The sequence below is a fragment of the Manis pentadactyla genome, chromosome 10 (assembly GCF_030020395.1).
Source record: "Manis pentadactyla isolate mManPen7 chromosome 10, mManPen7.hap1, whole genome shotgun sequence".
Lineage (NCBI taxonomy): Eukaryota > Metazoa > Chordata > Mammalia > Pholidota > Manidae > Manis > Manis pentadactyla.
The window spans coordinates 128,316,649-128,340,483 of record NC_080028.1 but is presented as its reverse complement, the minus strand read 5'-3'; the positions used below and the strand labels follow the sequence as shown (position 1 = coordinate 128,340,483).

Genomic DNA, 23,835 nt, shown 5'->3' with positions numbered 1-23,835 from the left:
CGTGTCTCTGACCGTCATCTCTCTCCAGTCTCCTCTGAGCACGGTTTCCTGATGTTATCCTTTCCCTCTTCTCTTCCTTTTGGGTCTTCTGTGACACCTACATTTTGAGGAGTCCAGACTAGTTATTCTGTAGAACATCCTGCAGTTCACATTTCTTTTCCCCCAGAATTCCCTGTAGCTCACAGAGGCTGCTGCCTCCTCCGTTTTCCCTTTTCCTCCACGAGGAGAGTGCAGGTGCAGCCTACCCGCTCTGGCCCCTCATTCCTCGCTGCTCCGTCAGCGCCCTCTGTGCTGGTCACCAGGGGACTTTCTTCTCTTTTAACCAGCTCTTCATTGTGTGAGTGCCGTGCCACCAGCCCTTGTTGGTAAACATTTTGGCAGTCTCCAAGCTTTTGCTAAACAGACGCTGACGCAGTGGCTAACCTGCTCTTGCCATTTTTTCACATGTGGCACTTCAGAGAGATTCCTAGAAGCGGGGCATCTGGGCCACAGGGCACATGCCCCTGTGGTTTGGTGAGTGTTTGCGGAGCCCCTCTGTGGGGCTGTGCGCACCACACCAACACACCACACGTGGTTCCCTGCGGTGTTGTGTCCAGATCAGAATTTTGCCTGGAAAGTGATAGCACAGTGGTGTTCTATCTGCACTTCTCTTGCTACTGAGAATAACTATTACTTAGAAGAGCCACTTACATGTCCTTTGCTGTTCATACCATGTGCCCATTTTTCTGGATTTTCTGATGAGCGTCTGTCCCTGTGTCAGCACAGGTGCACGGTCATCCGACGGAGCGGAAGTCACTGCTCCTTGGGCACAGGCACTGAACTTTTGCATTGAACACCTTCTTCCTCAGAATAATAGCCTAGGAATCTGGACATGCTAAGTCATACTTACATTTAAAAAATGAGTTCTGGATGGTTGCCTTGGGAGGACAGAGCAGAGCAATGTCTCTGCATTCCTGTGTGGGTCTCATAGCAGGCAGCCCCACAGGGCCCCTGGGCGCGCTCTCAAGGGAGGACTGTGTGCAGGGACAGCAGCCTTTTAATTTTATGTCTTTGTGTGTGTGTTTTTCACTAGGCAAGTGGTATATTTTTGATATCATTTTTGAAGAAATTACTAAGCACAAGAAGTTGGCTTCGTGACATACACACTGTTCAAAGTGTGCAGATACTACCTTTGATCTTCCATGAGTTTTCTTAGAGTTGTTCTGTACATGTTGCTTTTTGAGGCTGAAATTATTTGGAGACCATATTCTGATACACAGTGAAGTGATGCCAGCAGCCTGAGGGGGCCTTGGAATCGGCGCTGAACAAAAGGATAGGAGGAGGGGTGTCCGGTGACCTTGAGCAGGAAGCAGGCCTTGGGGATGCTCGGGCACCAAAGCAGAGGAGACTCCAAATGGACATAATGCGTGTGCTGTCCCCAGCCACAAAGCCCGCCTCCGAAACTAGGTCATTCCAGGCGGCGGCATCTCCTGCCCGCCGTGAATCCCCGGCCCTGGATGGCGCCACTGACCTGAGATTCTGACGACTTTTCGAGTGAACATGGTCCGGCTTCTGTTCGTTTCCAACAATAAAGGGAACCAGGGCTCCTTGGAGAAATGGCTGGTGTGGGGGCCGGGGCAGTGAGCCCCAGGCCTCTGTGGAGCCAGAAAATAAAGTGCTCCCCGAACCCACAGTGACCAGGTTGTCAAAGGGGCACAGGAACCAACCAGAAGAGCTGCCAGTGGCCACAGCTGGACCAACTGGAACATCAAAATGAATAAAGTTACATTAGATTATACCCCAAAGTAGAAAATAAATGTTCATGGGTCCATACTAGTATAAATCTATGATTTCATAAAATATTAAGTCAGTGTGGAAAAGAGACCCAGCTCCTGTACTGAAGAATCCCAAATGATTTATGCAGACACACCATGCTCAAGGGGGTGAGCCATAACTCCCCTAAGTGTGGGTGTCCAAACAGCAGAGGAAGAAAAGGGGACCCTGAGGAACTTCCCAGAGAAGAGGGTCGTAGACACGTCCTCAGCCAGGATAGCGGACTGAGCATCAGCAGAGGCAGTTCATGTCAGCAGCCTGGACCCCTGATTGGGTGCCAAGAAGGGTGCTTGATCTCTGTGGTCTTCTCCCTGAACGTACAACCCCAGACCCTGGTGAGGAAACTAGATGAGTCAACGTAGAGGGACATTCTGCAAAAACCCTCATAGTCCTCAAAATGTCAGAACCCAGAACAGCCTGGGAGGCCGGATGACATGTCACGTGGGTCCTGCCACAGAAAGGGGGCCGGGGAGGAGCTGAGGAAGTGTGGGTACACAGTGACACGTCTGTGTTGGCACATTAATGCTGGGACACGGCCCACTGGATGTAAGATCTGTAACAGGAGCAACTAGGTGCAGGTGTGGGACTTCTCTGTCTTTGCGTCTGCTCTGTGAATCTGAATCTACTCAAAAGTTTGTCTTAAAAACTGAACACATGACAGTCATTTCCTCTGGGGAGTAAGGATGGGAGGGGCACGTGGAAGAGTTTCTGATGTTTTCATTGAATTTGAATTGTTTGGATTTTTCATGGGGCATGTAACAGTTTTGTAATTAAAAAAATAAATAAACTTGAAATGGATTAAAGATCCAAATGTAAGACATAAAATTCCTAGAAGAAAACGTAGGCAAAAATATCTTCAACAGGAAGAACAATCCCAAATGAATAGTCTAAAGTCACAGTTATTGAAACGGGAAAAGAACAAATGAGGCCCAAAGTCAGCAGAAGGAGGGACATAATAAAGATCAGAGAAGAAATAAATAAAATTGAGAAGAATAAAACAATAGAAAAAATCAACAAAATTAAGAGCTGGTTCTTCAAGAAAATAAACAAAATAAACCCCTAACCAGACTTATTAAGAGAAAAAGAGAATCCACACACATAAACAGAATCAGAAATGAGAAAGGAAAAATCATGATGGACCCCACAGAAATACAAAGAATTATTAGAGAATACTACGAAAACCTATATGCTACAACCTGGATAACCTAGAAGAAATGGACAACTTTCTACAAAAATACAACTTTCCAAGGCTGACCAAGGAAGAAACAGAAAATCTAAACAGACCAATTACCAGCAATGAAATTGAAGCGGTAATCAAAAAACTACCCAAGAACAAAACCCCCGGGCCAGATGGCTTCACAGTTGAATTGTATCAGACATTTAGAGAAGACATAATACCCATTCTCCTTAAAATTTTCCAAAAAATAGAAGAGGAGGGAATACTTCCAAACTCATTCTATGAAGCCAGTACCACTCTAATACCAAAACCAGGCAAAGACCCCACAAAAAAAGAAAATTTCAGATCAATATCCCTGATGAACATAGATACAAAAATACTCAACAAAATATTAGCAAACCGAATTCAAAAATACATCAAGAGGATCATACACCATGACCAAGTGGGATTCATCCCAGGGATGCAAGGATGGTACAACATTCAAAAATCCATCAACATCATCCACCACATTATCAAAAAGAAGGACAAAAACCACATGATCATCTCCATAGATGCTGAAAAAGCATTTGAAAAAATTCAATATCCATTCATGATAAAAACTCTCAACAAAATGGGTATAGAGGGCAAGTACCTCAACATAATAAACGCCATATATGGCAAACCCACAGCCAACATTATACTTAACAGCGAGAAGCTGAAAGCTTTTCCTTTAAGATTGGGAACAAGACGGGGATGCCCACTCTCCCCATTTCTATTCAACATAGTACTGGAGGTCCTAGCCACGGCAATCAGACAACACAAAGAAATAAAAGGCATCCAGATAGGCAAGGAAGAAGTTAAACTTTCCCTGTTTGCAGATGACATATTTACATAAAAAACCCTAAAGAATCCACTCCAGAACTACTAGATCTAATATCTGATTACAGCAAAGTTGCAGGATATAAAATTAATATGCAGAAATCTGTGGCATTCCTATACACTAACAATGAACTAGCAGAGAGAGAAATCAGGAAAACAATTCCATTCACAATTGCATCAAAAAGAATAAAATACCTAGCCAAAAACTAAAACCACAATGAGATATCACCTCACACCAGTAAGGACCGCCACCATCCAAAAGACAAACAACAACAAATGTTGGCGAGGTTGTGGAGAAAGGGGAACCCTCCTACACTGTTGGTGGGAATGTAAATTAGTTCAACCATTGTGGAAAGCAGTGTGCAGGTTCCTCAAAATGCTTAAAATAGAAATACCATTTGACCCAGGAATTCCACATCTAGGAATTTACCCTAAGAATGCAGTAGCCCAGTTTGAAAAAGACAGATGCACCCCTATGTTTATCTCAGCACTATTTACAATAGCCAAGAAATGGAAGCAACCTAAATGTCCATCAGTAGATGAAGGGATAAAGAAGATGTGGTACATATACACAATGGAATATTATTTAGCCATAAGAAGAAGAAAAAAATCCTACCATTTGCAACAACATGGATGGAGCTAGAGAGTATTATGCTCAGTGAAATAAGCCAGATGGAGAAAAACAAGTACCAAATGATTTCACTCATAAGTGGAGTATAAGAGCAAAGAAAAACTGAAGGAACAAAACAGAATCACAGAACCCATGAATGGACTAACAGTTACCAAAGGGAAAGGGACTGGGGAGGATGGGTGGAAAGGGAGGGATGGGGGGAAATGGGCCATTACGATTAGCACACATAGTGTAAGGGAGCACGGGAGGGCTGTGCAAAACAGAGAAGACAAGTAGTAATTCTATAGCATCTTACTATGCTGATGGACAGTGACTGTAATGGGGTATGGTGGGGGGGACTTGGTGATGGGGGGAGTCTAGTAACCATAATACTGCTCATGTAATTGTAGATTAATGATACCAAAATAAAAAAACATCTCCTGAACATAAAAGCGTAAGCCACTTTTTTCCAGACACATCTCTCTGGGCAAGGGAAACAAAATAAAAAATGAACAAGTGGGACTACATCAAACTAAAAAGCTTCTGCACAGCAAAGGATACCATCCACAGAATAAAAATGCACCCTACACTGTGGGAGGATATATTTGTAAGTGATTTATCCAATAAGGGGTTAAGGGGTTAACATCCAAAATATGTAAAGAACTCACATGATTCAACACCAAAAAAACAAATAACCTTCTCCAAAGAAGAGATATAAATGGCCAATAGGCACATGTAAAGACACTCCATGTCGCTGATCATCAGGGAAATGCAAATCAGAACCACAATGAGACATCACCTGATGCCAATCAGAATGGCCACTATCCAAAAGACAAGAAATAACAAGTGTTGGTGAGGATGTGGGGAAAAGGGAACCCTCCTACTCTGTTGGTGGGAATGTAAATTGGTGCAACAGCTGTGGAAAGGGATATGGAGGTTCCTCAAAAAACTAAAAATAGAAATACCATACAACCCAGTAATTCCACTTTAGGAATTTACCCTTAGAAATCAAAATCCCTGATTCGAAAAGACACATGCTGCTCATGTAATTGTAGATTAATGATACCAAAATTTAAAAAACCCTATGCTATCACCATACTGTTTGTGATAGCCAAGATATGAAAACAACTGAAGGGTCCATCAATAGGTGAATGGATAATACACACAATGGAATATACTCAGCCATTAAAGGAAAAGAAAGCCTGCCATTTGTAACAACATGGATGGACCTAGAAGGTATTATGCTCAGTGAAATAAGCCAGGCAGAGAAAGACAAATACTGTATGATTTCACTTATTTGTGGAATATGAAAACAAAGCAAAATAAGGAACAAAAGAGCAGTAGACTCATTCATAGACACTGAGAAGGGACTGGGGTTACCATGGGGGAGGGGGTAAGGTGGGTGAGTGGGGAGGGTGAAGGGGATAAAGGGGCACAGAAATTCTCAGTCACAATATACATTGGTCCTGGGGACCGTAGTACAGCATGGAGACTGTAGCCCGTGATTCTGTAACATCTTCCTATGCCGACAGATAGTAACTGCACTAGTGGGGGTGAGGATTTAATAATGTGGGTGACTGTTGAACCACTGGGTCACATACCTGAAACCAATATAATGCATATCAACTACACTTCAATAAAAAATTGCAAACAAACATTTAAAAGGGAATAAGCATGTGCTCCGTTGCATGGAGCCCCTGTAAGAACGTGCTTCCTCCGCGCCTGCTGTTGGTTTTGCAGCTCGGGGTCCTGCTCTTGTGGAGGCTGGACCAGAGGGGCCGAGTGCAGGGCGTGCCCCTGCTGAAACACGAGTACGCTCGGTGTCTGACCTGCTGCGTCTTCCAGCTGCCGCCTCCTGGCGGGTAAGCACCGGCTCCCTGGTGGCTGCACAGCAGCATCCTGCGGGGACTGGAGGGGGTGGGATGTGGCTCCTCCTGGCACTGAGGGGTGGCACCCACGAGCCACCGTCCACACATCTGCAGGGGCGATGCCTTCCTGCGAAGAGCAGCAGGAGTCCTGACCCTGCGTCATACTCACTTTCAGGGACCTCGCCCAGCTGGCGAAGGCGGCTGTGAGGGGCGATGAGAAGGCCCTGGACATGTTTAACTGGAGGAAGAGCGGCTCCGGGAGTCTCCTGAAGACGGGGTCTCAGGAGGGACTGTCATTCTTTGTCAGCTTGGTGGACGGTGAGACGCTGAGCTTGGGGTTCTAGGACGCTGGAGCATTTCAGGGCTGTCTGGCACGGATTTCAAATAAATACATGGGGTTTGCATAAAATAATAGGCTGGTGTGTGCCGATCTAGAGGATTACATCAGCCGGCTCATGGCAGTTACTTACCCAGTATTCAAAGAGGGGCTTCACTTTGTCCTCATAGATACGAACTGAGCTGTTCTGGCGTTTGGGGTTTTCATGGTGAAGCTGTCAGTGAGCCGGCCTGTCCTGCCCGCTGACGGGGCTCCTAGCAGCAGACAGACTAGGGGGCCGGTGTGGGGTTCTCTTGTGCTCCCGCCACCCAGTCTATGTGATCAGCAGGTGCCTCTCACCTGCCTAGCACTGGCCAGCCTCTGGAACGGCAAGCCTGGGGCCAGCTGGGCTTTGCCGTGGCCGGCGGCCACCTGCCAGCCCGAGGCGCCTAGCGTTGCACACCGTCTGGGCCCCAACCCAGCCCCTCCTCAGGGTGAGCGGTGAGCCTGGCTGCCGCTGTGACACTCAGCAAATTCAGTATGAGGTTAGGAGAGAAGCGTCTTCCACATTCACAGGAGATGCTCACAGGGGTGTGTCTGCTGCGGGAAAGGGGCCGGGGAGGTGAGGCCCACAAAGGCTGCGAGGCCAGGGAGGCGGCGCCAGTGCAGCTTCACCTGGGCCAGGCAGCAGCTCGAGGGGCTGGGCTTCATCACATAAACAGGACACCTGCTGCCTCAGGAGGTAGCGGCAGAGCCGATGGCGGGATTGGAGGGGTCCCGCAAGGGGCACAGAAGGGGCAGGGGCACGCCGACAGGCCAGCCCTCACCCAGGGCCGCACCCTGCGCTGTTCGGGGGCAGTGGGCGCATCTGCTCCCTGCCCGAGCCCCCAGGACACGGCTTCCAAGCTGACCCTGGAGGCGCTCAGTTCCCCCTGCCGCAGACGGCGCACACCTGCTGCCTGAGTGCTCAGCACTGCTAGGATTAGCCGCTAGGTAACCCACTTTTCAGCTTAATAAAAACTCAAGTGTCATTGAGAATGTGAGGATTCTGGGGGGCCCCTGAAAGCAGCAGCAAGGATGCAGTGACCGAGCCCACCTGAGGGCTGGCAAGTGGGGCTCCCCTCTGTGGGGTACGGGCAGGGCTCATGGCCCAGGGCCTCGGTGCCCGAATGCTCGGTCATGGACCGAGGAGGCCAGGTGTTCAAGGGGAGACGTCCGTGTGAAGGTTAGAGGCCCCACGATTGGTGAGATGGAGCTGACTTCAGAGACGGCACCCTCTGCTGTTCTGCACACACCTTTTAAATGTTTCGCTTGTAAATTTTTATAACAAAGACCTTTATTTTGTAGATAGAGACAGATGGTGGTGAGTGTGGAGCCACCGGCAGACTGACCCTCTTTGCCCTCAGGGACAGTGCACCATGTGGACGAGAAAGGCAAGACCACCCGGACGGCGGCTGTGGACGGCTCCGTCCAAACGCTGTTCTACTTGGAGGAGCGGAAGGCACTGGTGGTGGTCACAGAGAGCCTGCTGCTGTCGCTGTACATGGTGACCCCCGGGGGCGAGGCCGAAGAGATGATGAAGGTGAATGGCAGCTCCATGCTCCCTGCCCCTCTGCGCACGTCCACAAAGCTGCCAGGGCTATGGTGGCGCTGCTGGGCCGTTCCTTCTGCTCTGGGGAGGGAGGTACACAGCCGGGCAGCGGTCAGGCCGGCGGGCACTGCACGGGGCTCGGCCCTGCGGTTGGCCTTCCCTGTGGAGACGGGGAGCCGGTGGGACACCGTCCTGTTTCCCAGCTGTGCACGCACAGTGCAGAGGAGGCCTGCCCACCGTCTGAGAGCCACAGGGATTTGCCCCGCGTTCGTTCTGCACACATACAGCCACCACCTGCACACATGCACCATCTCACCTGCCGTGTGTGTGGCGGCCACACCGCGTCCTCGAGGGGCCCGGCCCCAAGGAGTCCGTGTTCTTAGAGAGCTTGGGACTGTCCCCGAAGAGCAGCTGGCAGATCACGGAGCTGACTGATTTCACAGGCTGTGTGTTCTTGGTCGTTCACATCCTGTAGCACAGCAGCTGGAAGGATGGTCCCTGAGTCATGTGGACTTGGGTTCCAATCCCCCTGAGCCCCTCGCTGGTCAGGGGCCCTGGGCAGGTTGGTTCTGTGCAAACCAGGAGTGAGCTGCCTCCCTTGGAGGACGGCTTGGTAGCCAGTAGCCCTGCCTGTGTGTTCACTGCACCCCACACGCTGGGGGGTCTGCTGTGATCAGCCACTGAACCTGCAGGGCTGGTGGTGGGCTCTGCTTTGTGCCCCGTGGAGGCCGGGGAGGGCCCCCAGTGCCCGCGTTCACCCCGCCTCCTGCCCTGGGGAGTCCCCACCACAGAGCAGGGCCCAGGCCCACAGACGGGAACATGCCGTCTTGGCCAGAGCGACATGCGGCTCTGGGGCTGTTTCCCTTGTCCAGGTGAAGCTGAGCAGGAAGACGGGCCACCCGGCGGACGTCGCCTTGGTCGAAGGCAGCCTTCTTGTGAGTGCCACAGGGGACGCGGCCCTCAGGTGAGAGCCGGGCTCTCCAGCAAGTCAGCGACTAAAACTCACTCCCTTTGGGAATATAACATATGTACAGAAAAACACATGAATTATGAAGAATTTTCACCAAGTGGTCATGGCTTTGTAACCAGCTGTGAGATCAAAGAACAAGACCCGCCAGAGACCGTGGTGTCCCCGCTCCGCCCGCCCAGGGGTGGCCCTGCCCCAATGTCAGCCCGCAGCACCCCCGCCTGGCCTCAAGCCGGCACTGGGCAGGTCACGCGTGTCCACGCCCCTCAGGGTCTCTCGTGGCGCTGCTGAGGTCAGGGCTCCTTTGTTCTCCCTGTGCCCTGGTGTCACAGGGAAGCCTCTCTCTTTAAAAACTGCTTCCTCTGGCCATGAGTGTAAAGTAGACCCGGTGTGATGACAGCGTGCATCTCCTGTCAGAATCCAAGGGGCCGCGTCTTCTCCTGATTTTTAGTTTGCTCTGCGAACCGACCGAGGCCCTGCGAGCTGGGGGACGTGCAGCGACACACGCTGACCAGCCTTCCTTCCCTCCACTGCAGATGCTGGGATTTAGAACGAGGGGAGAATTACCTGCTGAGTCCAGAGGAGAAGTTTGGTTTTGAAAAAGGAGAAAATATAAACTGTGTTTCTTACTGTAAAGTCAAAGGTGAGACCTCTCGGGCTGGCATGACTCAGGGAGGGAACCGGCCCCAGGCTTCGCCCCGTGGGCCACAGGGTGGTGGCAGCTCTTCCAAGATCAGTAATTGACTTTAACTTTTGTCAGTCATGGAATAAAGTTATTTCTCAAGAACAGGAAAATGACAGTACAGCTCTGGTATCCCACCTTAGGGTCTGGGGTTTGACTTCTTGCAACTAATCTCTATTCCCTCCTAATACCCCCCAAAAAAGATAGTGCAGAAAACACTGTGTGCATGTGACATGTGTATGTGCACACACACGTACAGGGGGCGGAAAGAGCAGGAGACGCCTTTGGGCCCACTGGGTGCTCGGTGCTGCCCTGGCTTCGGGGAGGTGGCCCTGACCAGTCAGGCCGGTCCCTGCCCTCATGGGGCACGCGGCAGCCCCCCCCCACACACACACACTCTGTTGCCAGGTAGCCATGAGTCACTGCGGAGGAAGATGCCGCAAGGGGAGGCCGAGGGCCGAGGGCCAGCGCCTGATACTTGAGCAGCTGGTCAGAGAGGAAGCTTGGTGCTGTTTCTCTCGATGTTCGACTCAGGTAATGTGCCCTTTGTTTTCACCTGTAGGCCTTCTGGCAGCGGGGACTGACAAAGGGCGAATAGCCATGTGGAGAAAAGTGCCACGTGCCCAGAGCAGCCGAGGGACGGAGGGCAAAGACAGGTGGGCCCTTCAAACCCCTACTGAGCTCGAAGGGAACATCATGCAGATAAAGGTACATGTCTTCCAGGGTGGCGGCTGCACTTGTTTTCTGCAAAAGTGGAGGAAGTAATTGGCTTTGAACCTATTATTGTCAGTTACTCAACTTAAGACTATATAAAGATAACAACAAAAAAATATTTCTGAAGGCCTTTGGGTTTCAGAATGGTAGATAAGGGGTTGGGGTCTGTAGAAACCTATGTTTATTTTATCTACCTACCCATCCCTTTATCTCTATCTATCCCAAGAGCAGCTTAACTGAGATAAATATATAACATACCAAGGGATTTTTAATGTATTCACAGTTTTGCAACCAGCATAATAAATTTTAGAACATTTCCATCACCTGTACCTGCCCCCCTTGCCCCTCCCCAAGCCTGGCAGCTGTGCATCTGCTCCCTTGCTCCAGGGACCTCCCTACCCTGGGCGTGTCACAGGTGGAATCCTGCAGCGAGCGTGCAGACTTTTGTGTCTGGCTTCCTTCACCTTCCAAGGTGTTTCCAAGGTTTATCCACAGAGCACGTGTCAGTACAGTAGATCTTGAAACAACCTGGGTTTGATGCACAGGTCCACTTATACATGGATATTTTTTCCAGTAAATATATTAGGAAATTTTGGGGGGATTTGCAACAATTTGAAAAGACATTTTCTTTCCTTTAGCTGATTTGATTGTACGAATACAGTCTAATACATATAACTTAAAAAATGTATGTCAGTTGACTATTATGTCATCAGTAAGGCTTCCACTCAACATGTGGTGGCTATTAGAAGTTAAGTTTTGGTGAGTCAAAAATTAATGTGGGTTTTCGACTGTGTGGGAGCCCGCACCCCAAGCTCTGCGTCCTGCAAGCATCGACGGTACTTCACGCTTTCCGTGACCTAGTACGCTTGCATCGTGGACAGGCCACATTCTGTTGTGCTTCCATCCATCCATGGACACTGGGTCGTGTCACTTCTGCACTATTCTGCATAATGCTGTGTGAGTTCTGTGTGGGTGTATGTTGAAATTCTTGGGCATTTGGTGCTCTCACACAGTGTCCGCCTCCCCGTGCCTGTCACGTGAGGCTTCCTTGGCTCTGGACACATTTGCAGTGGGTCGTCAGGGGGCTCATCTGCTCACGCGGGCGCCCGAGGCCTCTCTGGCAGTTTCTGCTGCCTGCTTTTTCTCCGCGTGTGAGTTGCATTTTCCTGTTGTGCCTGGCTCTTAATTTTTGGTTGCAAGCTGGACATTTTAGGTAAAATATTGTGTCGACCCTGGGATTCTGATCCTCCTTCCCACCCCCATCCAAGGCCTGTTGCTGTCATTTGCCTGCCAGTCTGTTTAGCAATGGCTGGACCACTGTAGTGCTGGCTCCTTCCCCTGCCCATTGCTGCTCAGAGGGCATGCATGCCACCCAGGACAGCAGTGGTTTTAAAGGTTCTTTGGTCCTGTCCCTGATCTCTGGTGATGGAATAAATGTCATTTTAAATAATAGTAAAAGCCACACTGATTTTCCTAAAGGACATTAAAAAAAAAAAAGTAGTCGCAACCTTTGAAAAGTGTCATTTCTTGCCAAATCTACAAATTACACATACATCCAGTAAAAATAATGACTTTTTTTCTGGGAGAAGTCAACACAATAATTCTAAACTCATCTGGGAGAGAAATGGCCAAGGAAAAAAATGGATAAAGAATCAGAACATTTCTGTATCATATACCAGAATATATCTCAAAACTATAGCAATTAAAACACTGCATGCTTGACTCAGGAATGGATAAATACATCAGTGTGACAGAGCAGGAAGTCCAGAAACCAGCTTGCACAGTTCTGGGAGTATACTATGAAATCGTGATAGCATTTCAGATCATCCGAGGAGAGCTGGGTGGTCTGATACACAGCGTGAGTGTGGTGTCCGTTTATGAACGATAAACCTCCCTAAAACGTCAGGAAAGTAAATTCTAGAAGACGCTCAGCCAGTCAGAATGAGCACACGCCAGAACCACCACACGAGTGTCTACCTGCTCCCACACCCTGAGTGTCAGTATTTTTAAATGTTTCTACAGAGCACACATCTTAAGTCACTTTTTTAAATGACAAAAAGAAATAGTGCTTGGAAACTGTTCAGAATCCTTGTACTGAAGACACTTTCCTGATTGTGTCTCTCTCCTCCTTGTTCCTTTTTGGTTCTTTTTCTGCAACACGGAATGAAGTGGGGCTCCAGGAAGAACCTTCTGGCCGTGAACAGCAGCAGCTCTGCGGTCATCCTCAGCGAGCAGGCCATGGCATCGCACTTCCACCAGCAAGTGGCTGTGGTGCAGATCTCCCCAAGCTTACTCAGCGTGTCCTCCCTGTCCACAGGGGTGACGCACATGCTGCGCACAGACATGCACATCCATGGCGTGTTTGCCACCAAGGTGACTGTGAGGGTGACCTGTGGGGCCAGCCTGGGGTCTCCAGCATTGACAAAAGACCTGCTCAGTCCCTAGGGCCATTCAGGATGGGGGCGGCCCCAGTGGCAGGTGGCTTTCTGATTCCCATGATCCTTTGTAGGATGCTGTTGCCATCTGGAATGGAAAACAGGTGGCGATCTTTGAGCCCTCTGGAGCCACATTTCGAAATGCAGGTAGGAGTCGTGTGACCCCAAGAGGGGAGACTCAGCTCTGTGCTTTAACATCTCAAGATCTAATGGGGGCCCTGGTGCCTGTGGGGGAACGGGGGCTGCACATGGCCTTGGAGAGACCCTCCTGTCAGTCTTCCTGACTGGCCAGTGCTGCAGCTCCGCCCTCCCCACGCCCCCAGGGCCTCCTGGGCCTCCTCAGCTGCACCCTATTGAAGCCAGCCAAGGTCGTTGAGAAGTGCAGCCAGATCTGGGGCCAGCAGGAGAGCAGTAGCTCAGAAATAAGGCTGCACAAGCATAAACAAGCACGGTGCTGTCTAGGGAGGAGGCTTGCTGCACACCTGACTTCTGAGCTGGTTCCGTGCCCCAGAGCAGTGAGCCTGTGGCATCTTGACCAAGGCCGGCTTCTGTCTGGATATTGCAGGATGGATCATCGGAGAGGCCCCATCAGTCTGCAGCCTCAGTGCGTCCCATGAGCCCCCAAGCCTTCAGCTCACGGGCCCACCGTCACCCTCGCTGCCCGGCCCGTACCTGTAGGGGTGTCCTGGGGCCACTCTAACAAGGCGCAGACTCAGTGGCTTAAGCAGAAACTCCTTCTCCCACAGCTGTGGAGGTCGGAAGTCCAGAATCAGTTTGTTGGGCCAAAATGAGGCATCAGCAGGGTTACACTCCCTCCAGAGAGCGAGGGAAGAATCTGTCCCCTGCATTTTCCAGCCTTGGTGGCTGCTGGCAGCCCTTGGCTTGGGGTGCTGCCTCCATCACCACTGTTCCTGCCCAATGCCCCCCTCTCTTCCAAGGACGCTTGCTGTGGCATGTAGTCCAGGGTGCTCCCCCACTGAAGACCTGAGCTGATAGTCACAGGTTCCAGGGATCAGGACCTGGTATCTTTGGGGACATCCTCCAGCCCACCACACTGGCTATCAGGACAGGCTTCTTGGTCCGCTCTGCTGCACATTCTCACCTTCAGCCGTCCTGACCCTGGCCACTGCCCTGTCCCCAGGGCACCCCCTCGGCTGGTCGTGCCATCTCCCACTGGGATCACCACCTCCCTCACGCCACTCCCTTACTCTTTGTCATGACACTTCTGCTCTGCCTTGTCTCGTGCGGACAGTTCGCGCCCCCTCCTCTTTTCTGCTGTAGGCTCCCTGGGGGAACTTCTCCCTGGGAGACAGCATAGCAGGTGCCGATATATTTTCTGGTTTTGGTGTAATCATCTCCCTAATTAGATAAGAGCCTGTCTGCAGGCAGAGACTAGGGCTTGTTGCCTCCAAACTTCCAAGTGAGATGAGCAGTCACTTGCATGAGCAGCTATGCTATGCTGCTGGAGGCACCAGCTACCAGACTGGGGGTGAGAGAGACACGGCTAGCGAGGGGGGCCCAGGGAGCCTGCACCGAGGCCCCATACTAGACCCTGAGCCTGCCTGAGCCGTCACCACCAGCTGTGACCTTGGGCAGTCCCCTGTGCTCAGAGCCTTGCTTCCCTCATTTGCAGGCACAGAAAACACATCAGTGAGGGCCAGGGTGAATTAGGGAACGTATGTGAGCATGCTTCTCAAACACTGAGGAAGCACAGGCTGCTCTCATGATGTCATCTTCCTCTTAGGTACCTTCCTGTGTGAGTCTCCGGTGTTAGCAATGCATGAAGAAAGTGTGTATACAGTGGAGCCAAACCGAGTTCAAGTTCGGACCTGGCAGGTAAATCGCTGCTCAGGAGCAGGAGGGTGGTGACGACAGAGCAGTCAGAGCAAAGCTGGAGATGTGTGTCTCTCTGTCAGGCCAGAGCCTGTTACGACTTCGCGGCCAGGCAGCTTCACCCTCCAGGAGCTTGTTTTCTTCTTGGTTTTGTGCCATCTTCTCCTAGAAGATGCCACTGTCGGTGTAGTGGGCAGACCAGGGCAGCTGGCAAATGGTTGGGGCAGCTGGGAGGTGCCACCAGGAGCAGGTCTGAGAGCCTGGAGCCGCAGCCAGAGTGGAAGAGGGGTCGAGGCGCTGGTTAGGGGTGTGTGGAGTGGTTGGATGGTGGGTGGTGGCGGGGGTGAATTGACGGTGTTCTGAGCTTGCTAGTTCAGGAGTCTGGGTTTGGGGGCAAGGTGCAGGTTTGAGGCGCCTTGGAGCCCCTCCAGAGACACCCAGGAGCCAGTTGGGAATGGAGGTTCTGAGGTCAGGAGCTGGGTCAGCTCACTGAGGCCACACTTTGGGCATGTGGAATGTGTTGACATGAAGATGGTAGCCTAACATGGTGTGCGGGGGTCACGGGGAAAGACAGTGCAGCACAGAGAAGACAAATAGGGACTCTGGCATCTCACTACACTGGTGGACAGTGACTGCATTGGGGTGGGGGGGACTCGATAATAAGGGTAAATGTAGTGACCACATTGTTTTTCTTGTGAAACCTTCATAAGAGTGTATATCAATGATACCTTAATAAAAAAAATTTTTAAATAAATAAATTACATCATTCTTTTAATGTAAAGAATAAAAAAGGATGGTAACTGAGCAATGTAGAGGCAAGGGGAGTTCAGGTTTGCCCGGGGACCCTGGTGCACGGTGGCAGCAGAGGCGGCTGTCAGGAAGGAGGCCGAGACCCCCGCCCTCTGCTCTGTCTTCATTCACGCCGCCCCTGGCCCGGTTGGCAGTGGCTCGTGGTTCTTCTTTCGGTCCTTTGAGAGTTTGCTCCTTCCATAAGCCTTTACTAAGCGCCTGCTGGGTGCATCAAAACGACGATTCTTCCGCTTAGAATTCCCCCCTGCGCCCCCACCCTGGGTCCCCGGACAGCTTGTGCAGCTGCCTGCTGCTTCGCCTGCTCGCGGCGTTGCTCTAGAATTAGGAGCCCACCAAGCTGTGTTGGAAGCCAGCTGGCCTCCTTCCTGCCCAGGGCACTGGAACTGCCTGCTCTGCTGCCTGGGCTCAGCCTGCTGTGCACCTGAGTCGCTGCCCCCATTTTGAGTCCTGGGGACACTCTGCTCACTGCTAGGATTCTCTGCTCTGGACCCAGTGCCAGGCAGGGTGCAGATAGTCACTGAGCATCGGATGATTTGAGCCACAGGGCTCTCTTACAGAATAGGAGGGTCAGAGTGTGTACATGACACATCAGGGACTTTTAGACCTGTGCGGCGAGGCCTCTTGGACCACCCCAAGCTGGTGGCACTCACTGTCCCCACCCCTGGTGATCTCTGTACGTGTCGCCTCTGTGGCTGAGGCGTGTGTGTCTGTGTGTTGGCCTGGCTGCTCTGTCCCTCCTGACCTGCATGCACTCGGGACCCCCGCCAAGGGCAGGCCCTGTCTACCCCGCAGAGCAACAGAGCCTCGCAGGGCGCCGGCGCGCACACGCCCTGGCAGACCTGCACTGCAGGTGTGAGTGCCACGCGAGCAGCCGCCCTGAGCCCAGCTCTCTCCCGCAGGGCACCGTGAAGCAGCTCTTGCTGTTCTCTGAGACGGAGGGGAGCCCGTGCTTCTTGGACATCTGTGGGAATTTCCTGGCTGTGGGAACAGACCTGGCTCACTTCAAAAGCTTTGATCTTTCCCGAAGGTACAACTGGGCCACTCCCAGCCCAGCGGAGCCCAAGGGCACGAGGCGGTTAAATGTCAGGAGGGGCCTGGAGGGATCCTGGGGCAGAAAGAGGACATAGCGGCAATAATGAGGAAATGTGAATAAAGTAGAAAACCAAGCTGAGCTGCCACTGCACGCTGGGCGGTGTTACCATGGTGGCAGCTAGTGGTGGCTGTTTGGCGCCAGTCGGGTGTGTTTTAGGGAGACTCTAGTTGTAACCAAGTCCTTAGAGGAAGGGCCCAAAAACCTGCCCCGGGGGGCAGCCTGCAGAGCGTGTCCTTGAGCAGCGGGTGAAATCCAGTGTCCTTATCTGTTCAGAAAAGCAGAACCTTAAAAACCCAGACAAATGTCTAAGTGCCATCTTGTACCCCAGAAACCAGTACCACCTTATAGGTCAGTTGTGCCTCCATTTTAAAAACTTCAAACAAAAAAAAATAAGACTTGCCCTGTGTCCTGAGCATGGCCCATTTCCCAGGCACGCCTAGCCCTGGCGAGCGCAGCAGGCCACCGCACAGCACCCGAGGCTCAGGCCGCTCTTGGGCCTGCCTGTGTACGGTGAGCGGCAAACATGCAGAAACGAGCCTTCAGTGTGCACTGGCATCTGTGTCTCCTGCAGGGAGGCCAAACTGCACTGCGGCTGCAAGAACCTGGTGGAGCTGGTCCCAGGGGCAGCAGGCGTGGCCTCGCTCAGGGGCAATGCAAATGGCAGCAAGATCAGCGTCCTCCTCAGCAAGGTGGGTGGGGCCTGGGGCCCTCCCCACTCCGCTCCTCCACCCCCACGACCCCTCGCCACCCACCACCACCCGCCCAGCTTCCATTTTCCCTGCCTTCCCTCACTTCTGAATCCTCACCTCTTGCCTGTCTCCTCCTCACCCAGTTAAATTCTCTTGGCATGAGGGGGTGACATGAGCCGTTGGGAGTACCTTGAGCCACTTGCTTACAGAAGCAGATTGACTGGAAGTCTCCAGGTGGGGTGGTGTCTGCTCATGTTCCCCTTCATTCCACGTACTGAGCACTTTGCTGGACGCTGTAGGTACCAACTGATGGATAAGCGAGAGGGCCTGTGGGTGAAGAGACATGGATCAAAGGGCAAGGCAGAGAGTGAAGTCTGACAGCCTGTCCGACAGCTGGAGGGAGGGGATGTGATGCTCCAGAGACTCCCCAGGGAGGTAGGGGCATCCAGGAGGGATGGGCAAGCCCAGCTGTGAAGTGCCAAGCAAGGGTGCCAGGGAGCACCCGGCCGAGGGCCTGCGTCACTGGCAGAGGGGCGAAGCCAAGGCCGTGGTCATCACATGGGGCCATTCTCACGCACATGGCACCCGCACACGGGGCAGAGGAGGCAGGATTGTGACACCGCAGCATCTTTCTAGAGACCATTTCTAAACAACAGGTTGAGAGGGGCTGACGGATCAGGGGTGCAGAAGTCCCCTTGGTACATGGCACCATCCTGAGGGCTTGGGGTTTGACGGGCTGAGGGGTGAGGAAGGGCAGGCGCTGGTTCTCACCCTCAGAGCCAAGTGGAGGCAGTGAAGGGTTGCTGGCAAGGAGCCTCTGCCGGACGGGGGAAGTCCCGTTGCAGTGTGTGGAGTTTGCAGCATCTAAGGCAGCCAGCAGTCAGTTAAAGACAAGCTGGAGTCCCAGAAAGGAGGCCTGGCTGCACCTGGGGATCCCCTGGAGGAAAAGCGCAGCCACTGCGTGCCCAAGGACCAAGATGGGACCCGGAGCGGCTGAAGGAGCAGAGTGTCCATGGTGGCAGGAGGTGGCCGAGGAGATGGGGGGATGGTCAGGCTCCACATGCCAGGCGACCCTGGGGCACCCAGTCGGTCAGCAGAGGAGCAGACAGGGGTCTTCCAGACAGTGGGGAAAGTGCCAGGCATGCCCCAGACCACGTGGCCTGCGAGGTCCTCAGGGACCCCGGGAGGGCTGTTTCCATGGTGCTGGGCGTGCGTGCAGGTGAGAGGTGGGGGCAGCACGGGGTGGTCACTCACCTGAGAGGCTGGATTCTCCAGAGCAGAGTGAGACTGAGGGAGGTTCAGGCTCGGAGCAGGGCCCCCCTGCAAGGTCCCCCAGGGCCTGTCCTCAGCAGAAGGAAAGGAAAGAGGGTCCGACCAGCAGCTGCCCCCGCCCGCCCCGTTGGTGCCCCGGGGGCTGGGGAGCGGGCTTCGGGCGGGGAGGGTCATGTGCAGGCCACACGCAGCGAGTGGGCCACAGGCCCCCTGGCGCATCAGGGGGTGTTGGGGGAGCCGGGCTGGGGTGCACGCTGCTGCCTCAGGCTCGTGTTTCTCGTGTTGATGATGGTATCTGTGACGACTAGAAACTTACAGCGTCATGTCAGACCTCTTGAGGACTTTAATTTGTGACTTCTACCACTGCTCCTAAGCTTGAAGTATCTTCTTTTGTCTAAAATTTTGGCAAATTTTCATTTCCTTGCCTTTCTTAAGTACTCACATCCCGTTTACCATTCCAGCGTTTGCTAGTATAAAGCTTTTAATGGTGTGCCTACGTCATTGGCGTCCATTTGCCCTGATAGCCAAGCTGGCTCCATTTTCTCAGCTTTCCTGAAGGTCCTTTGTGGAGTTTACTTCATTTTTACCCAGAACTGGTTTATCAGAGTCCAGATCCTTCCTGTTCCCACGGTGAGCCCCTCAGTCCAGCTCAGCACCAAGATCGGCTGGACAGCTGTGGTCGAAGTCGACCTTCACGAGCGTCTAGAATCTGTCTTCAGTTCTCTGAAATTGCGAAGTAGTAATGCAGGAACTGTCCTGGTGGGGGACAGCGAGGCAGCGCTGCTGTCATGACTGCGGGGGGCGCAGCAGCTGGAGGCGCTTACAGGCCGTCGATGCGGGACGTGTTCTTCTCGAGCTTGTGATACGTCCACCGGGCGGGCGCCGTGACCTTCTGGTTTTCTGTCCCCCAGGCTGACAGTGGCCCTGACTCCAGAATCTGCTTCTATGATGTAGAAATGGACACGGTGACTCTCTTCGACTTCAAGACAGGACAGATTGATCAGAAAGAGACGACATACGTTCACGGGCAGCAGACTAAGAAGTAAGACTGGTTCGGGAGGCGTTTGTTCAAAGCGATACTCAGTCGCTTGTCCTCTTTGAGGCAGGCTGTTGTTGAGTTTGAAGTAAAAACAGGCGGGGGGTCTGTCTCCAGGCCTGAGGCTCTGGAGCCCCGGTGGGGTGGTGGCCGCAGACCACCCGCATCTCCTACGATGGAGGGTCTGTTCTAATGGAAAATGTGGTTCTGGAAGAAATACCTGTCTTTCTTCAGGAGTTCCTGTAATATGTGTTTGTAGTTCCTTCTCCTGCTGAGAAAGGACTCACGGAATGTAGGTCCACTCAGGGTCACATCTGCTTCTGTGTGAAGTGGCGCGTGAGGCCCAGTGTGCTGGCCAGGTCCCCACAGGGCGCCCGCAGCCCATCCGGGGGCAGAGCAGGCCAGAGGGTACTGTCGGGGGAGACACGCCCCAGCTCTGCTGCAGCCCCCTCCAGCCCGGGCGGCACTCGCCCCCTTCTCCTCAGAGCCCTTTTCCAGAACCTTCTTTCACCTGGTGGCGTATGCCGACCCCTGCCTGTGGCCCCCTGGAGCACATTCACTGTGCTCGCTGTGCTTAGCTCCACTTCTCTTCAAACTGCCCGCGGGAGTTTCCCCCTCACCTCAGCCCTCGGCCCTGCCCCGCCTTCTTCCCCAGGGGCCTGGCCTTGTCAGTGGCACCAGTTTCCCTGGTCACCTGGCCTAAAACCATGAGACTGGCTTTCCCTTTAACCCCACTGTCCTCAACCCTAATCCCCAGTGTCTCTTGTCTGACTTGTGAGTCCCCTGTCCCCTTGATGCCCCGCCTGCCCCTCGGGGTGTCCACCTGCAGCCCTCGGCTGGCCGGGCCCTCCTCCGGAGCGGTCCTCCCTGGCTCGTTCCGCTCCTCCCGGTGGTGATCAGAGGCAGCTCAGGGCCCCCCGCAGGCTCCTGCCCTCTTAGATCTGGTCCCTGTGCCGCCCGACCCCTTTTGTCTCCCTGGGGCACCAGGTCACGTTCTGGGCACATGAAACACGGAGTTTCACTGGTGAGGGGGACCCAGGCTGTGCTCAGCACACGCGTCACCCAGGTCACCACTGGGATGGGAGCCACCCGACTGCTGGGCCACAGCCTGAGGCCACCAGGCCGGGGGCGCTGTCCCACCGGAGCCCCACCTGCCAGCTGCCCTGAGCCAGAGCACCCGGCTGGTGCGCTAGCTCGCCTGCTTGGGACTCTGGCCTGTGTTCCGGTCTGACGGGGTATAGGCACCCTGCGGGCCTGCTGAGCGTGCACCCAGGCCGGGCACGGGCCAGCACTGCTGCCCTCCTCCACGCGCAGGGGGGCCTTCTCTTTCAGGAGCTGCCCCTTCGAGGATGAGAGGCTGACAAATCTCATTCCTGTGAACCACTTCTGGGATGAGAGCGAGCCCAGGCTGTTCGTGTGCGAGGCTGTGCGGGAGGAGCCGGGAGCCCAGTGCCCCGCAGAGGACAGCGCGGCCCTCACGGTACCAGGGGGTCTGCGTGCCATGTTCAAGCACAGGGGCCCTTGGCAGGCTCACGGCCTCCGTGATGTGGGTCATGGGGAAGTTCATGCCGCAGGCCGCTTGCCCACCTGGGGTGCCTGCGTCGTCCCCGCTCTGGGTCCGTACCCGGGGTGGCCCACCTACCTGTCTGTCGAGTCTGAGTCAGGACGCCTCCTGGGCCTTCCCTGGCATCTCACCTGCTGCTCTTGGCTCCTCCCAAGGGCAGAACCATTGCTGAACTGCTCACGTGAGCTCCGCTGTGGTGTTCGCTCGCCCTGTGAGTCACAGGCCGGCACACCGGCTCCGCATTTGCTCCCAGCCAGGCTGATGCCCAGCAAAGCAGCCTCCTGCCTGTCACTTCCCAACGCCCCCACCACCCGACTCCCCAGCTCTGCACAGCCTCCTCCCCCACACTGATGACTCTCAGACCGCGTCTGCCCCTCACAGGGGCTCGGACTCTGACACTTTCCAAATCTTGTGTCCTGTGGAGTCGCCAGCGTCCCCCAGAAAGCCCAGCGGTTGGCTGTGCATTTACAACCCACCTCGTTCCAAGAGGGATTTATATGTAGGGCCCTATCAGCAAAGGGCAGCCAGCCCTACAGCTTTAGGAGACTTGTCTGCCTGCCAAAGGAATTTCCCTCGCAGGACAGTAAGAATTTGGACCCCCGAGTTACCAGCAGTCAGCGTCTATACCCTGGATTTTTGGTTCTGAAACGCTGGATGTGATCCAGTGAGGTGCCGTCTCTGTCCCTGATGGAAGAGTGAGTGCATGGCCGGAGGGATGCCTTCACATTAGGGGGCCTGGGGGCGACCTCAGGCAGGCGATGGGGACGGCGGGCCAATGACCAGCCGAGGACAAGGGGTGCACGCCGTGGGGCGTCTCCTGGCGGTTTGGCCGGGTAGCCTCCGCTCTTTGTGGCCACGAGAAGCTGTGAGCATTCAGGCCGCAGGGAAAGGCTGGGGCTCCAGCCTGCTGCTACCCATCTCCTGTTCACAGGGGCCGTGGCCCTGCCGTCGCTGCCGGGTCATGGGCGACAAGTCCTGCAGAGCTCCTGGCCCTGCGGAGTTCTGTCTTCCCAGGGGCACAGGAGAGAGTCCTTGCTGTTGCTGACTGATGGTCAGAGCAGAGCAGTTGGGGCCACGCCTGAGCGCGTGCAGCACGGCAGCTCCTCTGAGGCGTTCCCCTCAGGCCCGGGTGCGAGTGGCCAGTCTTTGCCTCAAGATAACCCCGTGGGAAGGTCTGGCTGCTCTCCGTGCTTGCAGGGGGTACGCCATGCCTCCAGGTGCAGCGGTGACATGGGGCCAGTGTGATGGCTGCGTGCCCCAGGCACCGAGGGGCTTTGTGGGGGTGCTGCCTCCTGTTCTCTCTGTGTTCTGGGTGCGTATCCAGCAAGGACGATGGGGATAGACGGGCGCTAGATGTCGCATCACCAGATTAAAGCAGAGTAACGCCGTCCCTCTCTCCCAGGTGGACGTGTGGATCCTGTCCTTCTTCGTTTCTGAGGAGCACGGCTTCCTGCTTCAGGACAGCTTCCCCCGGCCCCCCACCTTCCAGATGCTTCTGGGGATGGAAGTGCCCTCTTACTACTTCACCAGAAAGGTGCGAGCCCCACAGCAGTGTTTCCGTCCTCCCTCCTGGGCTCTGCAGTGAGCACTTGTCGTGGGGCACCCGGCTCACCTCCCACTGAGCTAAGCAAACCATCTGCCCTAACTTGTGCCCTGAGATGCCAGCCAGTAGGGACCTCTGGGTTAGGACAGCTGCACGACCTGGCTTTGCTCTCAGGACCAATGGCCAGTGCTCTGCGGAGTGCCCTGGGGTCACGCAGGCACCCTCCTGGTGTCTGCCCTGAAGATAGGAGCACCGAAGATACCAGCTTTCGTGTCTTCCTCTTTGATTCTAACCACTTTTTAAAAAGCGCACCTTCCTGGCTGCTTACCTCTGCACGCCCGCACTCTCTCCTGAGCATGTACTTTGCTGTATTAAATGACTCATTCATATTCCTAAATTCACTATAGAAATTTAGAAACTACAAATAAGGAAATTAGGACCAAAGATGATTCAAATCTCCACTGTCCTGGCCCCAGGGGCGGTCGTGGGGCCTCCAGGAAGTCTCTGTACACCTGGCGGGTGTGTGTCTCGTGCACGTGTGTGTGCTTTACCTCTTGGACGGCTTGTTTCCAGCCCTGCGCACACCCTGGCCATGTTGTGGTGGTGCTCCCTCGCCCCCCTGGCACTAGGTCCTGCAGTCCGTGAGCGTCCCGTGGTTGGCAGCGTGAGGGTCTCCGGCTCTCAGTCTCAGCAGCCTCTCCCATAACGGCGTCCGCGTCTGAGGCGATGAGTCTGGGCGCGTGCCCAGGTCCCCCCACTGCGGCGCCGTGCAGCCACTGGGGCCACTTGAAGAGCGGCACATGGGCACCCGACGTGGGATGGCCTCAGTGAGCACGGGCAGCGGGCCGGGAGCACCTGCACCCCAGGCCCCGCTGTGCTCTTATCCGCGCGGCTCTCCCTTGTTCTTTTCTCCCCTTTTTCTTTGAGTGGAGCTGATACGCACTAGTGTTGGCTTCAGGCTGCAG

At 54.0% G+C, this 23,835-nt stretch overlaps 1 protein-coding gene across 7 annotated transcripts in view; it reads left to right on the top strand.

The window, feature by feature from the left end:
- IFT140 (intraflagellar transport 140) overlaps nucleotides 1-23,835 on the top strand; it is a 66,307-nt gene that overhangs the window by 7,348 nt on the left and 35,124 nt on the right. For 4 of the 7 annotated variants that reach the window (XM_057487799.1, XM_057487801.1, XM_057487800.1 and 1 more), the window contains 14 exons: nucleotides 6,198-6,319; nucleotides 6,501-6,643; nucleotides 8,048-8,223; nucleotides 9,105-9,196; nucleotides 9,736-9,842; nucleotides 10,444-10,589; nucleotides 12,765-12,968; nucleotides 13,105-13,177; nucleotides 14,775-14,866; nucleotides 16,573-16,700; nucleotides 17,338-17,455; nucleotides 19,639-19,769; nucleotides 21,078-21,243; nucleotides 22,730-22,861. In XM_057487799.1, the coding sequence (XP_057343782.1) occupies nucleotides 6,198-6,319; nucleotides 6,501-6,643; nucleotides 8,048-8,223; nucleotides 9,105-9,196; nucleotides 9,736-9,842; nucleotides 10,444-10,589; nucleotides 12,765-12,968; nucleotides 13,105-13,177; nucleotides 14,775-14,866; nucleotides 16,573-16,700; nucleotides 17,338-17,455; nucleotides 19,639-19,769; nucleotides 21,078-21,243; nucleotides 22,730-22,861 (1,830 nt within the window). The other 3 variants (XM_057487802.1, XM_036915878.2, XM_057487803.1) reach the window with 2 other exon arrangements.